The 16,823-nt window shown below is 32.7% G+C and overlaps 2 protein-coding genes across 2 annotated transcripts; both read left to right on the forward strand.

The window, feature by feature from the left end:
* LOC105169991 lies at nt 2,473-3,982 on the forward strand. The gene is made up of 3 exons (XM_011090555.2): nt 2,473-2,622; nt 3,369-3,525; nt 3,613-3,982. The coding sequence occupies exons 2-3, from the start codon at nt 3,370-3,372 to the stop codon at nt 3,658-3,660; spliced, it is 204 nt and encodes a 67-aa protein (XP_011088857.1). The 5' UTR covers nt 2,473-2,622; nt 3,369; the 3' UTR covers nt 3,661-3,982.
* Nucleotides 9,551-14,596, forward strand: LOC105169992 (serine/threonine-protein kinase D6PKL1-like). The gene is made up of 2 exons (XM_011090557.2): nt 9,551-10,422; nt 13,522-14,596. Exons 1-2 carry the CDS (start codon nt 9,821-9,823, stop codon nt 14,318-14,320), a joined length of 1,401 nt encoding a protein of 466 aa, XP_011088859.1. The 5' UTR covers nt 9,551-9,820; the 3' UTR covers nt 14,321-14,596.

Genomic DNA, 16,823 nt, shown 5'->3' on the forward strand with positions numbered 1-16,823 from the left:
TGCCTGCCTAATCTTTATATATACTGTTTCCTAGCTAGCTACTTGCCACATGCATGTGTACGTACGCAGGGAATTATTCAACTTTTCAGATATTCTCAATATTGTACACCCCATCTATTAATTATAAACTTTACTCATCCACTACCCTTTAATTTACACTAATGGACCCCATCTTTAATAAATTAACTTTTAAATCTTAGTAATTGGTTTTCTTTATTTTTGCATTCATTAAATCATTTAAATATCGTTAATATATCTATATATTTCAATATTATGAGTTATGAAATATCGATAGCATTCCACGTCAGCATTAATTAAATTTCAAAGAAAAATGCTTCTCTTATATGTATTGTTGAAATTAGATTTGTTGAGATATGGGGTTGGTATGAGACCCATCACCGTCTTTACGGTCGTTTTGGTCAAATACGGTGAACATCCCTCTTTCTCATCCAAAATAAATAAATAAATAAATGCCATCTTCATGTATGATACACCCTTTAATTTTTTTTAAATTATTAAATAACATTGTTATAATAGTATTATTTAAATATATAAATAATGTGGAATTTATATAAATAAAATACAAAATATAATACCTTTGTGAAAAATTGAAAGTTTCAAAACAATGAATAATTATTAAATGTATAAGATTGTTTTTTGTTTTGTTTAAGTATTTTAATTTATATATAGATAAATAAATAAATAAAGAATTGATGGTGAGATAATGTCAAACTAAACGGTAGGGGAGTTTGATATCTATCTACTATGAGGTATACGTGCATTAGGTGCTTGTACATTTTGCTGTCTGCCAACCACTAGGAGGAACTATCACTTTTTAATTGTTTGATACCAACCAAATTACAGGTGAGACTATGTGATATTCCATTTTCATACCAATTAAAATTTAAATATACACATATATATATATATATATATATATGTGAACGTGTTGTAAGTTTTTATTAAAAAAAAAAAAAGAAATTAAGCGTGCACATTCATTAACAGCCTATTTCGGCACGTTGGTAGTAATCAAAATTTTCAAAAATTCATAATTTGATGAGTTTTGGAGATAATTCATGTATAAATATATTGTATTTTCATCGTTTCAAGCACCAAAAAAAAATCTACAAAACAATTTGACTCCTTTTTATAATTAAAAGAAAAGGGAAGAAAAAAGCCATTTAGTAAAGTAAAAGTACAGTTGTTGAAAATTAATAATTTATATTAAATAATAATTATATCATTCCCAAGACGCCCAAACTATAGTAATAATTACACATATTTTGAATTGTGATTAGTTTTCACTTTCATTGTTGTAAATGCTTTCACGCAAAAAATGTTGGCATTTTTAGTGGGAGTCCAATCCATTTCTGTACATATAAAAAGCCATACGTTCAGACAAAACATTTGGCGATGAAATATCAAGTAAAGGGGCCAAAGAGAAGAAAATTGTGATCCCTATCACTGTCTCATAATTAAAATCTGATGAGTGTGTTTGATAACTGCATCATGATTTATTACAACAATATTATGAAACATATATATATTTATATATAGAATAGAGAGAGAGAGAGTTGTAACAATTAGTTAGCTAGTTCGATAGGGTGCATTTATTTGACTTGTCAAGCTGCTAATAAGGAAAATTTCCATGTCTTTTAACATGTAAACCTATTTTTTACTTGTATATGAGTTGGTCAATTTGTCTGAACTTCAATCGATATCGTAGTAATTTTCTCACTGCTTTCAACTTTGAAAATTGCCTTAAAGTCGACCAACATATTTTCGTCAAAGTATAATATGAAAAACCTAAGACTTATTCATTGATGTGGTATTCATCCTAATTAATGGTTCTCTAGTTGAATCAGGAGCCATGTCGGGTGGTTTCAATACTTTGTGGCCTGGTTGTGTGGTAAACTACCATCAATTTCTTTGACATTTGATATATTACCAATAGTTTTTGTTGTTCGAAAAATATAAATATTTTTTATTGTTTGATAAAATTGTGTATCGTTGGAAATTATCTACTTTGTTTTTACTGTATTTTTTTAAAAAAAAATTGTAAAAAATTGAACGAGGTAGATGAATTAAAAGTTTTAAAAATATTATCCACTTAGTCCATAAAAAAATAATTTTTAAAAAAATTAAGAGTAATTATAATTATAATCCGCAAGGACATATTTGTTAGTCCACCACAAAAAAATGAGAACCTTAAATATTTAGCTAATTGGTAGACAATAAATGAAATCAAAATAATGTTGATAATTTTTAAATAATAAAAATTTATATATAATTATGTCAAATTTAAAAAAAAAATCGTATAAAAATAGTTGGATTTTGAAAATTTTAGAAGTCAAGAGAAGAGATATTTTGATGGGCTTCCGAAGATGATAGCCCTAAAACAGACTCGTTGTTTGGGGACCATATAAGAATCGAGTGACAGTTGAAGTCCAATGGGCTTTGCACCTTTTCCTATTAAAACTACCCGAAACTTCTGGACCTTGGTCCCAAAACGGACAAGCACCCGGATCTTCCAGCCTCTTCTTCACTGTTTTCAACAACGCTCATTTCACTCGTCATCCTCTGCTGTTCATACTCGCCGGGATTCTCAACGCTCGACCGCAGGCAAGTCTCCTCCGAACCCTTTATTTTATATATTCTTCTTCCCCGTTTCTAATTTCTCACGTCTAGGCTTCTTTACTGGCTTGCCCAATTGCTAACTTCTAAGCAATCAAAGATTTATTTTCGCGTTTTTTGTTTTTTCTGGCTTTGCTTATTAGCGGATTGGATCCATCGATCTGGGCGTATCCATATGATTGATGAAAAATTTGTTCTTGTTTTAGGGGAGTAATTGGCTACTAAAATCTCACTTTTGTTCATGTTTAAGAATGTGTATCCTGCTGTTATGCCAATGTTGTAATGTCTTCGAGTTCTTCAAAGCTGTGCTTGTACAACGTTTTGTTCATTAGGATTAGATGACCAACGTAGTAATGAAGCAATCAAGGGCGGCCTTAACTAGGTCTTGCAAAACTTAAGTTTGACTTGTGCTTGATTAATGTAGTGGATCCCCCCCCCCCCCCCCCCGTTATAACGTTGTTAGATGGTGAAACTGTCAGGCAACAAGCAGTTCCCGTCCCAAGATTAAAAGCTTGTGTAAAGGCAAATTGAGCTTGATAGTGTTTATTTGACTAAGTTAAAAAGAACAGTTAGATTAGAAACTTTGGTGCTAATCTTTTATGCAATTGGAGGGGTAATTTGCACGACTAAGTTACTTGTTTCGGTGAAACTTACTTTATCAGGTAGTTTTGAGTTGTTCTCCTCATGCAAATCTTGCGAGTTTGTTAACATATAATAGCACACAAATAATGCAGGATGTGTGAACCACCGTTTAGGCCAAGAGAGAAGCTCGTTGAAAAGCAGAAGCTTTTCCAGAGCATTCATAAACACACGTATTTGAAAGGACCATATGACAAAATCACCTCAGTTGCTATTCCTCTGGCGTTGGCTGGTTCTTCCCTATACCTTATCGTGAGTACTTCATGTGCTCTTCTAATAGATTTGTGCGTTCTGGTGCATGGATAAGTTTGATGTTAATTGGTTTTGTGGAATCACCAGGGCAAAGGGATCTACAACATGTCTCATGGGATTGGAAAGAAGGAATGAGGAGATTGTTTTATGCTGAGTGAGAGTCCAAATGGAAATCAGCTCTTTTTTGTTCTTGAAGTATCTGCATTTTAGATGCAAATAATGTCTTGATTGCAGGCATTATCTGAGTAGTTTTTCATGCGTCCTCTTTGTCGTTAAGGACATGATTGTATTATCCGTGACGTTTGGCTTTCCTGTGAAGTAAAGTTCAGATTTGATAAAATGATTCATCATGACTTTGTGATTTTGCTGGACGGAAGTATGTCATGGCTCCCAGCATCCAAACACAGAGGACTGACTATTTCGTGGCTTTTATCAACCGATGAGTTTGGTGGAAAAAGATTTGACTAGAAGAAGGAATTTGGTTCAGATCCCTTCATTTCCCTATGTGTCATTTTTGCCATCTTCACTTATTTCTCCAAGTTAGAATTAAAATGGCTTTTGGATGCATCATTTTTTCTTACACTAGTGATTATGATCTGTATGCATTCTATTCTTAAATTACAGTTTAATTTAATTATACATATATATATATATATTTCAAGGGAGACATGTCAATCACACATTGGGACAAGTGTAGTGTGACCCCAAAATGTAATAGAAGGTCCGAATCATTAAGCATGTTTGGATTAATTGGTCAATCCAAAATAAAAGAAAAAAAAAGTAGTTCTATCACGGTACAAATGACATATCACGATCGAAGTAGGTAATGTTTTCGGTTTGTGTCATTGGTATCTTGTAACAAATAGTTGGGGTTTGGTTAGGCTATGAATCATTAACACAAGTTTGTGTTTTACTTCACTCTGGAAATCTTAGAATTGCATTTGGATTGGTGGATTTATTTTAGATATGAGGAAAGAATTTGGAAAAAATAATTTCTATCTAAAAATAATTTAAAATTCATCAATATTCAACAAAATATAATTTAAAATTAAAATTCTTTAAACTAAATTACTAAAACATATTTAAATAAATTACTATTAAGAAATTTAAAATTTTCTTTTCAAATGCAACCTAGAATACTTTGTTTAGAAACATGAACCTCAATTTTGGTTGGATGAATGTATTTAATAGATAATTTTTGAAGTGGATTAGATCCCAGCTGGAGAAGGAATTTTTTCTAAGGTTGATGTATTATGGATTGAGAATTTGAGGATATGCTTTGTTGTAGACAGTGCTGGTATTGCACAATGTTAATGGCTTTGTTATGTTTCATTTTCAACTTGTGTTTTTATTTTTTAAAACACAATATTAAATATACAACACTTTATATATATAAGAATGACTTTTCTCTCTCAAAATACAACATCACCTATACAACACTGACTTTTAATTATCCTAAAAATAAGTTTAAATATACACATTATTTACAATATTACTTATTTATCATTGTTTTTCTCTCTTCATCTTCACAAAATAAATCAAAATATCAAAAATATGAATCCAAATACTATGATTGCTTTTGTGGGGTATACTGTGATAGTTGAATATGTGTGCAAGTGTGAGGTCTTAAGTTTTGCAATCCATCCTAACATAATTGCATATGATGAAAATACAAGAAAATGAAGGGGAGTATGGAGTAATTGATCTAGTTTACTTCATCAATTATACATTCAACTATTTATTTTTCCAAATTCAGTAAGGGAACTTAGATTTTTTTTTTCCCGTTATATATATCATTAATTCGGTAACATATTAAAAGTAAATTGCATGCACCTTCCTTGAGGTTTTAGATAAATTAAATACCTTTTCGTTATTTAAAAAATTATGAATAATTTCTTCTAATGAATCCATTTGATTAGATTTTTATTCAATATGATGACATAACCAAAATTTCATTTTAAATTATAAATTATAATTTTATATATTTTTCAAAAAAAATAAAATATTTTTGTGGACTCATATTCACTATGGAATATTTATTTTTCCACCCTAAAAGAAATTTAAATACATATTTTTTTCTTTAAAAAAAATCAGCAAGAGCAAAATGTAATGTTCACCTTATCATCTAGGAGCTATATAATTAAAATAAAATTGGAAATAATTTGCTATATTCAGTCATGAACTAGTTAAAAGATTTTTAACATTTACAAGAATCACACTGTACGATGGAGTTGTATTTTATTTTTCATTTTTCCCCATCTTATTGCATTGAGTTTTGAGTAGTAGTACAAATGATACTTACCTGTGTTGTGAGGTTAAGATCTTATAGATAAAAAATTGTGTGAGTTCGAGTTTTAACAATATATATGTGGTGTCTAATCTACTTTTTGCTGTAGAAATATCAGAGTACTTTGCATTTGGGCCCCCTAATTGTTTTATAATTGATTTGGGGCCTTCAAAATTTCTACTTCTGGAACCTGACAAGTGACAAACCAACTGAGCCCTTTTATCCGCTAACCCAACTTTTCATATCAAAATAAATATATTATCGAATAAACAGTTAAAATAATGAATTAATTCTTGAGGTGAAAACATCAATCAATGCACTCACATGCCTTTCCTGCAATCCTATTTCTGACCCATATTTGCAGCAATTTGTGTACGGGCAATACCGCCATTTATGTGGGGCGGGTCTTTTGCGCTCGAATCCTGCATCCGGAGACCCAATACTATGAGCGTATGTGTGTGAGGATCCAATTGTATGAAATATTATTCCAATTGTATCAACCTACCTTTATTCGTATAATAAATTACAACCACCCTTTTTAAAATTTTGAAATAATTACGAATATTTCTTTATTATCTTAAAATTAAAAATGTCCTTCTGATATTTGATAAAATTATGTAATCATCGAGCTGAAGTATAAAATTATCAACTTTGCTTTTATAGTATTCTTTTATTTTTCTTAAAAAATAAAATTTTGTAAAAAAGATAATTTTTTTAAAAAAGTATAAAAAAAATTATCCACTTAATTCATAAAAAATCAAAAAAATTTAAAAATAAAATTATAATTCTTAATCCATAAAGACAATGAAGCTAGTTCACCACAAAAAAAAAATGTATGAGAACCTAACTGATTTGATTAATTATTAGACGACCACCAAAATCAAGGTGGTATTAATAATCTTTCAAACAACGAGAGAATATTCATAAATATGCCAAACTTTAGGAAAAATTTGTAATATATCGTTATTCATATTACACACTACTTTGAAATAATATCAAATTCAAAGGACAATTCAGAAAAAACAAAATGATCTAAAAATCCCTAAAATATTGTTTAGGCACATTACATTGTATTGTTAACTCAGAGGAGAAAATTACCTTTAAAAGTCCCTAAAATATGTTCCCCATTAATAAAATAATATGTCTGGTAAAAGTTTAATAATTTTCACTTCTTCTAAGATCATTAATACCTTTTTTTTAAAAAAAAATAATTTTTTAGAGATGTGAATTATTCTAAAATTCTGGTAATATTTAAGTGTCTGCTCTGTATTTTGAAATTCGAATGTGAGGAAATTATGAGCATTTAATTCTAGTTGGGCGAGAGGTGTGTGTGTGTGTGTGCAGGTGTACCGTCCCCCAGCCCCATATCCGGAATTGAAATTATTATAAATGTTTAAATGCGAGCTCAAAATGAGTCTGCAAAAGGCAGTAGTTGGACAGTGAACTCTAATTACATCTTACTCTCTACCAAACTAACTTCATATATATTTATTTTCATAGAAATTATTATTTCAGATCCATTAATTTTATTTGATCTATTCTTCATATTTCAATTCAATGTAATACCAAAACCAGATAATGTATTTTTTCTTTTTGTTTCTATATTTTTTTTCCGAGTAAATTCAATTTGGGATGCATTTAAACAACAATTCATCTAAATTATTTTTTAGTTGCTAATGTCGAGTTTATTTTTTTCTCGTTTATTTTAATATTGTATTATGCTAGAACTGTTGAGAAATGTTCATAAACTCTCATACATCTTACAAATTATGAAATGTAATATAAAATATTTTAAAAAAATATATAAATTGATCCAGACATCATCGTTGTTTTAAAACATTTTCTTCCGATTGCTCGTGTCTCCGAGCCTTGTTTGGTTTAGAGATTGCACAATTAATATGAAATAATTAATTTTGAGGTATGTTTGGAATCTCAAATTGTGCAGATGCAGATTTTAGCTAAATTTTAATAACACGCTACTCCTATGGTTAACAAATGAATTAAAATCTTATTTGGTGAACATAGTGAATGATTGTGAAAAGAATAATTATGGTAAGATTAAAGGCTACGAATTTTCAGTTTCTATTAAAATGTGATTATTAAAAAAAATTATAGTTTTATTAGGAAAAAAAATTAAATGTAAAGTGTCCAATCGTAGATGAAACGAGGCATAATCATCCTAATCTATTCCAATCTAGAATTAGAAACTAGAATGAAATAATAGAAGAAAAGTTTGTACCTCTCATCATAGTCTTGATTGATTCTTGATCAAATGGGGCCCAGTCAACCCATAATTGGACCTGCCCTTTAATTGGGGTAGATGTCCCTATTTTGGTCAATAGGGGGACACGCCCAAAAACACAGCACAGACCTATCAATATTTAACTAATATATCATCAAAATTATTTATTATGTTTGCTAATATGATTAAATACTTTCATTTAATTAAGAACATATATAATGCCAAGTAAATAAATATATAAAGAGACAGGTGGATAAAAAAAGACTATTATAAAAATTATTAAATATTTATATAAGTGGACTCGAAATTATAATTTTAATCGAATTTTTTAAAATGCGGAAGAATGATTATTTGACCATTAATAGAGTGCTACTTTAGTCTTAAGAAGAAATCCCATGATTGATGCTAATTAAGGGGACATGATGTACTACTTAATTAACTTACTAATTTTTGTATTAAGAAAAGTAATTAATTATTTAGGTATAAGTGCATGCTTCCCAAAAAACATGTTGAAAGATATATTTTTGTAAATAAAAAAATAAAATTGAGGGTATATTAATTAACATAATTGTTAATATTAAAATTATGATATAATTATAATTTGATATCATCATCATATCTCTCAATTTCTCTTAAGTTGAAATACGAACAATCTACCGTACATGCATTATTTTTGTTATCATAACAATGATTAGCGAAATAACTATAAAAAGTAACTTTTATTACCTCACATACATCAACTTAAAATAACCATAAAAATAGTTTATTTATACTAAAATATAAGAGAAGGTATTTTTCTATCACAAACAAATGGCACTTATAACACTGCACACCAATTTTATTGTTATGTCGATATTACCCCTACGTTTATTCTTTTTTTTGTTGTTTTTTTTTCTTTCTTTTTTTGTTTTGAAAATGTGATAGTGTTGGTTTATATATGTTTTTTCTTATTCATAATGTATTTTAAAATATAAAATATTATTTATTATATGCACACAAGATGACGCGCTACAGTGTTTTATGATTACAAATAGTTTCAATTGATTGAAATATCCATATTTGAATTAAAATGATAGTTGTTGGACAATAATTTTGGGAAATGTTTTATTTTATTCAATCAGATTAAAATTTTTATAATAAAGCATCGGATTAAAACTAATATAGGTAATTAAGCGCACAGGTTAGTACAAATTATGTGTAATTAGAATCATTTCAAAATCTTGGACGACATATCAAACCGAATAAGGGTTTCATGTAATATTCTATCAAGATTAGGACGACATCTCCACATATTGAAAATTTAAAAAAAAAAAAAAATCGAGCTGAGACCTAGTTTGGCAAAATTTGCAATAATTATATGATAAGAACGAAATACTTATAGTGTATTGATGATTAATTCAAAAAAATAATTAATTATATAACAAAATAACATATTTACTTTGTGATGGATCAAACTTATTTTAAATAAGATTTTCTTGAAAAAAAAGTACATTACCCTCTATATGTTGGTTGTTGGAGTATCTGCATTTAATATTTATTTTAATATAGAAAAATAAAAATGGAAAAAAGCAAAAGTAAATACTACACGTCTCGGGCCAATGCACCCTCATCTAATTTCCTGAATATCCAAGAGACCAACCCCCACGTTGCCCAACCCTTCTTTTCCGGCCCAATGAACTCTCCTTTTCCAATTCCTTCCCCAATATATTAATCACACTCGCCACTCCCAAGCACTTCTCCTCCATACCCACCCCACTTCCTCAACTATGGCGACGGAGCCAGTGCCCGACGACATAGCCGACGACCTCCAAAGCATGAGCTTCAACTCCACAACCACCACCACCGCTACTGACATCCACCGCTCCACCAGTTCCGGTTCTGACTGGACTTCCTCCTCCGCCCATTTCCCGCCCACAACCACCCCCAAACCCCATTCTTACACTACCCCCTCCGGGGACCCTCGCTGGGACGCCATCCGTCGCTTCCCGTCTCTCTCCATCGCCGACCTCCGCTTCCTCCACCGCCTCGGTTCCGGCGATATCGGCTCCGTCTACTTAGCCGAACTCAAACCGCCTCCGCCCCCACCCCCTCCCCCGTCTTCCGAGCCGCCGAAACCACCACCTCCCACGGCGCTCTTCGCGGCCAAGGTAATGGACAGGAAGGAGCTGGCAAGCCGTAATAAGGAAGGGAGAGCGAGGACCGAGAAGGAAATTCTCGAAATGTTGGACCATCCGTTTCTGCCCACGCTCTACGCCGCCATCGACTCCCCAAAATGGTCGTGTCTTTTGACGGAGTTCTGCCCCGGCGGAGATCTCCACGTCCTCCGCCAGCGTCAGCCCTGTAAACGCTTCCCGGAGTCCGCCGTCAGGTGCGCAGTTTCAGCCATATATTTAACACCATTCCCCTCTCCGTTCGCCCATTACAGCGTTATTTTTTAACTCTCAAGAGTAATTTCCACGTAATGGAGGAGTGCTATTGTGTGTCGCGCTTGCATGCACTAATCACAAGGGTTTAATAAACCACATTAATCTCCAATAATTTGATCAATGATATAATTATCAATTAAGTCATTTTTAATAATAATGGTGCCAAAGGTAGGTTCATTTTAACATTTTGTTAATGCAATTTATTAATTAATCACATTATTGTTTAATTATTTATTTGGCATTTCTTATATTCACAACATACCTATATTAAAATCATGTATGGTAATTGTTTTATCTTTTTAAGTAAGTTTGTGGGCTCACTCTGAATTTTTATTTTAATTTGCTATTATGCAATCGTACATATCTAACATATATATAGAGGGAGAGAGAAATATACGTGTATAATATTTTCTAGTATTCGGCTCTTTTAAGAAATATTTTATGCATGTGTGGAGTCTATGTTAATCAAAAACTTAGTAATTAAAGCATGCATAATTACAATTTTATTATATTTAATTAATTAAATTAAAAAATTAAGATAATTTAAATTAATTTTAAACATGTACGAATAAAAATTATTAATGAAAGTAAAAAATAAAAAATGGTTTTTAGTAGCAATTTAGGCAATTCATAATTTCATATTTTGCTCGTATTTATAATTACCCAGTTTGGTCCTTTCTTAATAAATAGTATAGATAATATTATAATAGAATATCTGAATTGATGGAATTAGATCTTATTATGAAAATTGAACATTACAAGAAAAAATAATCATATTTATTGTATAATTAGTTAACTTAATTAAATTATTTGAGCAAAAATTTTGCGTTAGTTAAATAAATAGTGGTGGAACATATTGGAGAGAGAGAGAGAGGAGGGAGGGAGGGAGGGAAGTGTAAGGAACTTTTGAAAATATTTTGTAAGTGTTTGGATCTTTGGATATGATAAGGGAAATTGACAGCAATGAGAGTGATGTGTCACAGGGAAGCGGGGTCCACCACCTGTTGTAGGAACTGGTGAACATCACTTGTGGGGCCCCATCTGTCTTCTCTGTTCAGTCTTTTAGGGAGAGGGAACTGAAATATACTGTAGGGTGAGAAACACTGGAGCACTTTCCCTTTTTGGAGGTATGTGAAAAAAAACGGGTGATATAATAGTAAAATTTTCAGATTCACCTATGATCACACGTGCCCGGGTGCACGTGAGCCCACGATTCTTGGTGTAAGAAAGCAAAATTATAAGTGGAAATTACTGTAATGCCCCCCGATGAGCTCAATCATTGAGATTGAATAATTTGCGTTTCGAGATGTGTTATTCATTAGTTGTAAGAAACTGATCAATAAAATAAGGAATGTGCAATAACAACTTAGTTGGTCTCTAACTACAACAATAGCTATTACATGGTAAAGGGCATAAGGACAAACGTGTGACATGTGTGTATGTTGCACTAATTACTCATATTACAGTTGGAATATTACTATTATGGTTGACCTATGAAACATGCAACTAAATGTTCACGTGGTGTTTGTATTATTTATTGTTGTCCAAAGGCAGGGCATTCTTCACAGTAAAATGTTCTAATTTGTAGGTGAATTTTCTATTTTGTCCCTATTCATGATAAATGTTCTTGATTATTATGAGCGGGAATGACTTCTTGTCCAAAACATATTTGCTCGTACTGAGCAAATCATGGAAAATGTAATGATTTGTTACTAGATTAACCATTTTTTTTTAATTTTACATCAATCACATGATAAATGTATTATATTTATAATGTAATTGGTTTTGAGTACGAGTAGACATGGTTTGGACTAGAATGTTTCTTTATGGAATGAAGTGTTGCTAACTTTTTGCTGAATTTGGGGGATTCCTTCCATTTCTTGGAAATTTTTTTCATTTGTCATGGCCCCCCCCTTTGGACTATAGAAATTATGTTGTGGCCCCTACTTGATTGGATATTTAACAATTATGCCATGTTGATGCTAGTGAAGCTATGAAAGATAGGGGCAATGTGGGTACTAGCTAGTTCAAGAAGGGGTTTGTCAGCCTCTGGGGACTGAAGTGATTTGAACTTTACATCTTTGTCCTAATTTGGCAATGTTATGGATCTTAGTTGTGCTTAATCTCACATTATATTCGCTAAACATTAGGTTGTTGGCTTAAAGTAGCTTCTCCTTGGACTAATTCCATCGTTAGGAACAAATGGTCCTGGTTTTCTTGTAGTTACCAATTTGTCTTCTTTTTAAAGTTTAGAAGGATTGAGATGAAAATTATTGTCACAACATAGACAGTGCATTATTGCACCGACGTTTTACATTTCATTATTAGTTGTAAGACTTCTTGCCAATGCGAATGTGCGTTGAAGTTCAACACTGCAATTATACATAAATTTTCTTGAATAAGAAACTACAATTAACTTGATTTTTTTGTCTGAATTTTCATAATTTTTTCTTGATTTGTTAAATAGTGGAAAAGAATCAAAATCAGGCCCGAGAAAGCAACCACAGGACACAACAAGATAGAATAATATCAGCACTAAGTGTTGAGTTTTAGAGGACAAATAGGGCAGAGGACCCCAACTTGTACACATATTTCCTTTACATAGGATTGCTTTTTTTCCTTTGGGGGTGGGGGGTTAGACATCCCATAAAATATAGTTCATTAAAGGGGAAACACATTGGTCCCTTCTCCACATGATTAACACATGATAGAGTACTTAAGATATAATAGCAAATATGTGTTTAATATTTATCATGATCCTGTGTAATAAGCTTAGGACAATGATGTCTGCTGTGTTTTAAACATGAATCTCTTAGTCACAGGGAAACTGTGACAATTTGGTCCCAGTGCTTTTGGCTGAACACTAACTAGTCAATAATTCATAAGTTCTCAACCAATTTTTAGCTCAACTTGTTCTTTAATAAATTTTGTAGCAAAAACATGCAACTTTTTTGTGCATAGAATGTTTATATTGGTTCAGTGGCTTTTCCCATTAAATTGTTATGTCGGATTGATAACTTATTTCATGGTATGATTATCAGATTCTATGCATCCGAGGTTGTGGTAGCCCTTGAATACGTCCACATGATGGGAATTGTCTACCGGGATCTCAAGCCTGAGAACGTGTTGGTCCGGTTAGACGGCCATATAATGCTCACTGATTTCGACCTCTCCCTAAGATGCGACGACTCGACTTCCACTCCAGCTCAAGTAATCTCCACCCAAAATCCGCCCAACGCACCACCACTCAGTGAATACGCCCTCGACCCCCCATCATTCAGCTCGACCTCTTGCATTCTCCCTAACTGCATTGTCCCGGCCGTCTCATGCTTCCACCCTAAGCGCAAGCGTAAAAAGAAAACAGGCCACCATGCGGGCCCGGAATTTGTGGCCGAGCCGATTGATGTGCGCTCGATGTCGTTTGTCGGGACCCACGAGTACTTAGCCCCGGAGATAGTCTCAGGAGAAGGGCATGGTAGTGCAGTGGACTGGTGGACTTTAGGGATATTCATCTTTGAGTTGTTCTATGGCGTGACACCATTCCGGGGCATGGATCATGAGATAACCCTAGCTAACATTGTGGCCCGAGCCCTCGAGTTTCCCAAGGAGCCAGTGGTTCCTGCCTCGGCTAAGGACTTGATATCGCAGTTGCTCGTGAAGGATCCCAGCCGGAGAATGGGCTCAACAATGGGTGCATCGGCCATCAAGCACCATGCATTCTTCCAAGGAGTGAATTGGGCACTCTTGAGATGTACAAATCCACCATTTGTTCCTCCTCCGTCCACTCGAGATGTCCTGTCGGACGAAAGTTGCCCCGATACTCCCGTGGACTATTACTAGTGAGAAAAGAAATTATTGACTAAAAAAGTCGAACTTATATGTAAATAATTTAATGCTCAATGGCTATTAATTTTCATTCCACATATGTTTATTATTTTGGTCGCGTCGGTTGTTTGCTAGCCCATGTTTTGTTGCAATAATAGGGCGACAGGGGAAACTTCGTTTGAAGTTTAATTTAAGTGACAAGGATGTTTGTATATTATCTCGAAGTCAATGTTGCAATTTGTTGCTGTCATCGGATGTCGACAGCGTGCATATAATCAATGACAATGACAGCCATTGCATTGCATGAGGAAAACCACTCGCTAGCAGCTGCGATAGCTTTGTTCAATGATAAAAGTTGAGGACTTAAATCGGTGAGAGGCTTTAAGTTTAGGTCTTGCCTATTTTAATGTAACAATCTGTTTGGACAGTAGTCTGTGTCCTTACATTTGTAAGTGAATTTAATTAGTAATAGAAATCTCAAATCTCAAAATACCAAATAGTTAAGGTGGGAGCTAAGAACTTTTATGATTAAAGGTTTGTCATGCGTAAAATCAAATACCAATATTGGTGTTCTTTTGTTTTTTATTAAATTCGGTTATTACATTATTTGATATATTTAAATATCAAAGAGTAAATCCAAGAAAAGTAAATAAAAGAACATCTACCATGAAATACATGTGGTGTGCACTTTTCCATCTCCATTGAATTGTTTTAGTTTGAGAGTTTTTGTCTACTTTAGTTGAAACCTTATAAATTTATCTTGTTAAGTAAATGAGATTTTTCGAACTTATGTATTCTCAATTTCATCGTCTTCATTCAATGTAATTACACGCTTATAATTATAAGCTCCCAAATTGAAAAATTTGACGACACAAAAAACCTTGCAAACTTATAATAAATGATTCCAAATGATATGACATGTACTCTTTCCATCTTGATAGATGCCCTTATGTGAAAAATTATCTGTTTTAATTTAAAATTTATTTTTAAAATATACCTCACTACGGTGAGAATTTTTGAATGTACACGGCTCTTATATATGTCCATCATCTGCATGCAATTTGGAATGATGTTATGCACTTAACACCATAAGGCCTCCAAAATTGAGGGATTTGGTGACGTTACATGACTTCATTCTCGAGGAAAAATATTATTGTGTGCACTTTTCGGCCTCGACGAATGTCCTTATGCGAAATAATATGATGAGCTAATAGTTAGAGTTTTGCAAATGTATTATTCAAAGATATATATTGGATAAGGAATTTTTTAAATTATATATTTACTCAAATCTCTAGTTATCGTTCGGAACAAAACAATAGTAAATACCCACCGTCGTTGTGATAATGAGAAGAGGAAAAGTGAATCAATAAATACGTCAAAAGTATAAATATTTTGATAGTTTATGGGTCTGATTTGTGCTTGATTTTGGCACAAGCGAGGAACCTTTTCGGCCTCAAATCGTGCTGCGAAAATGGTGTGGAAAGCTGCTCCACCACCACGTGGTTTTGTATTTATGGGGAAGGAATGTAGGGTTTGGATGTCTCCTAATGACCTAATCAATGATGCAATTTTACTTTAATCAATTTCGTGATGCGAAAATACCAATAATTGGAGTTGATGTACGATTAGTTCACTGTAAGATGTACCTTTTGTCTTTGGGATGATTCCTGACGATGCGAATAAATCTTATATCCTAAAGTACAATGTAGAGTCCTTCTGGTGTTTTGAGACACTTACCATATGCTCCTTTCCGGCTTTCCCCACTATTATACTTCGACTTTGGTGCTTCATCTACATTCTACACCCTTTTAAGTTGAAGAATAATTGTGGTAATATACCTTTTCTGTTACATTTTCATTTTCAATTTTTGAAATAATAACTAAAATAAACACCACCTATACATTGGGACATTTGATACTTTAGTTTAGCCCATGATCAGATCATGAAACCGAAACTTTAACAACTAAATTAATTCTCATTAGCAACAATACCTAGTTACGTTGTAGAAAAAATCGTATGAAGGACTTGTTTTAAAAAATTAAGCATCATTATTTATGACACAAGGCAAGTAAAATATAATTAAAACAAACCTAATATTTCCTGTCGCAAAATCTGAAAGGGCATTTTGACAACAATAGCTATTCATATAATTTGACGACATACAAAGATAGAAAGCTTGATTTTTGTCACCCGCAGAGACCAAAACAATCTTAAGTACATCAGTATCCGTGCTGAGGGTAATATTTCAAATTTACTTGTTGCACCACATAATCTTTAGCCTATTGCGAGGATCTTTATCACCCGAGGACCCACCCACACTATCCTGCCCCAAATGGTTGGGGAAAGAACAATTATGAAAAATGGTAGGGCGTCCAGTACAATAATCGGATAACTCAACTCTGTGCATACATCCCACAGTTCACTAAGCTTTCCTCCATCACTTGGGTGAAAGTCCATGATATACTCATTAGACTCTGATCATGCAGGCAATCTAAAAAGCTGAATTGAACTACCCTGA

Source organism: Sesamum indicum, linkage group LG9, assembly GCF_000512975.1.
Source record: "Sesamum indicum cultivar Zhongzhi No. 13 linkage group LG9, S_indicum_v1.0, whole genome shotgun sequence".
Classification (NCBI taxonomy): domain Eukaryota; kingdom Viridiplantae; phylum Streptophyta; class Magnoliopsida; order Lamiales; family Pedaliaceae; genus Sesamum; species Sesamum indicum.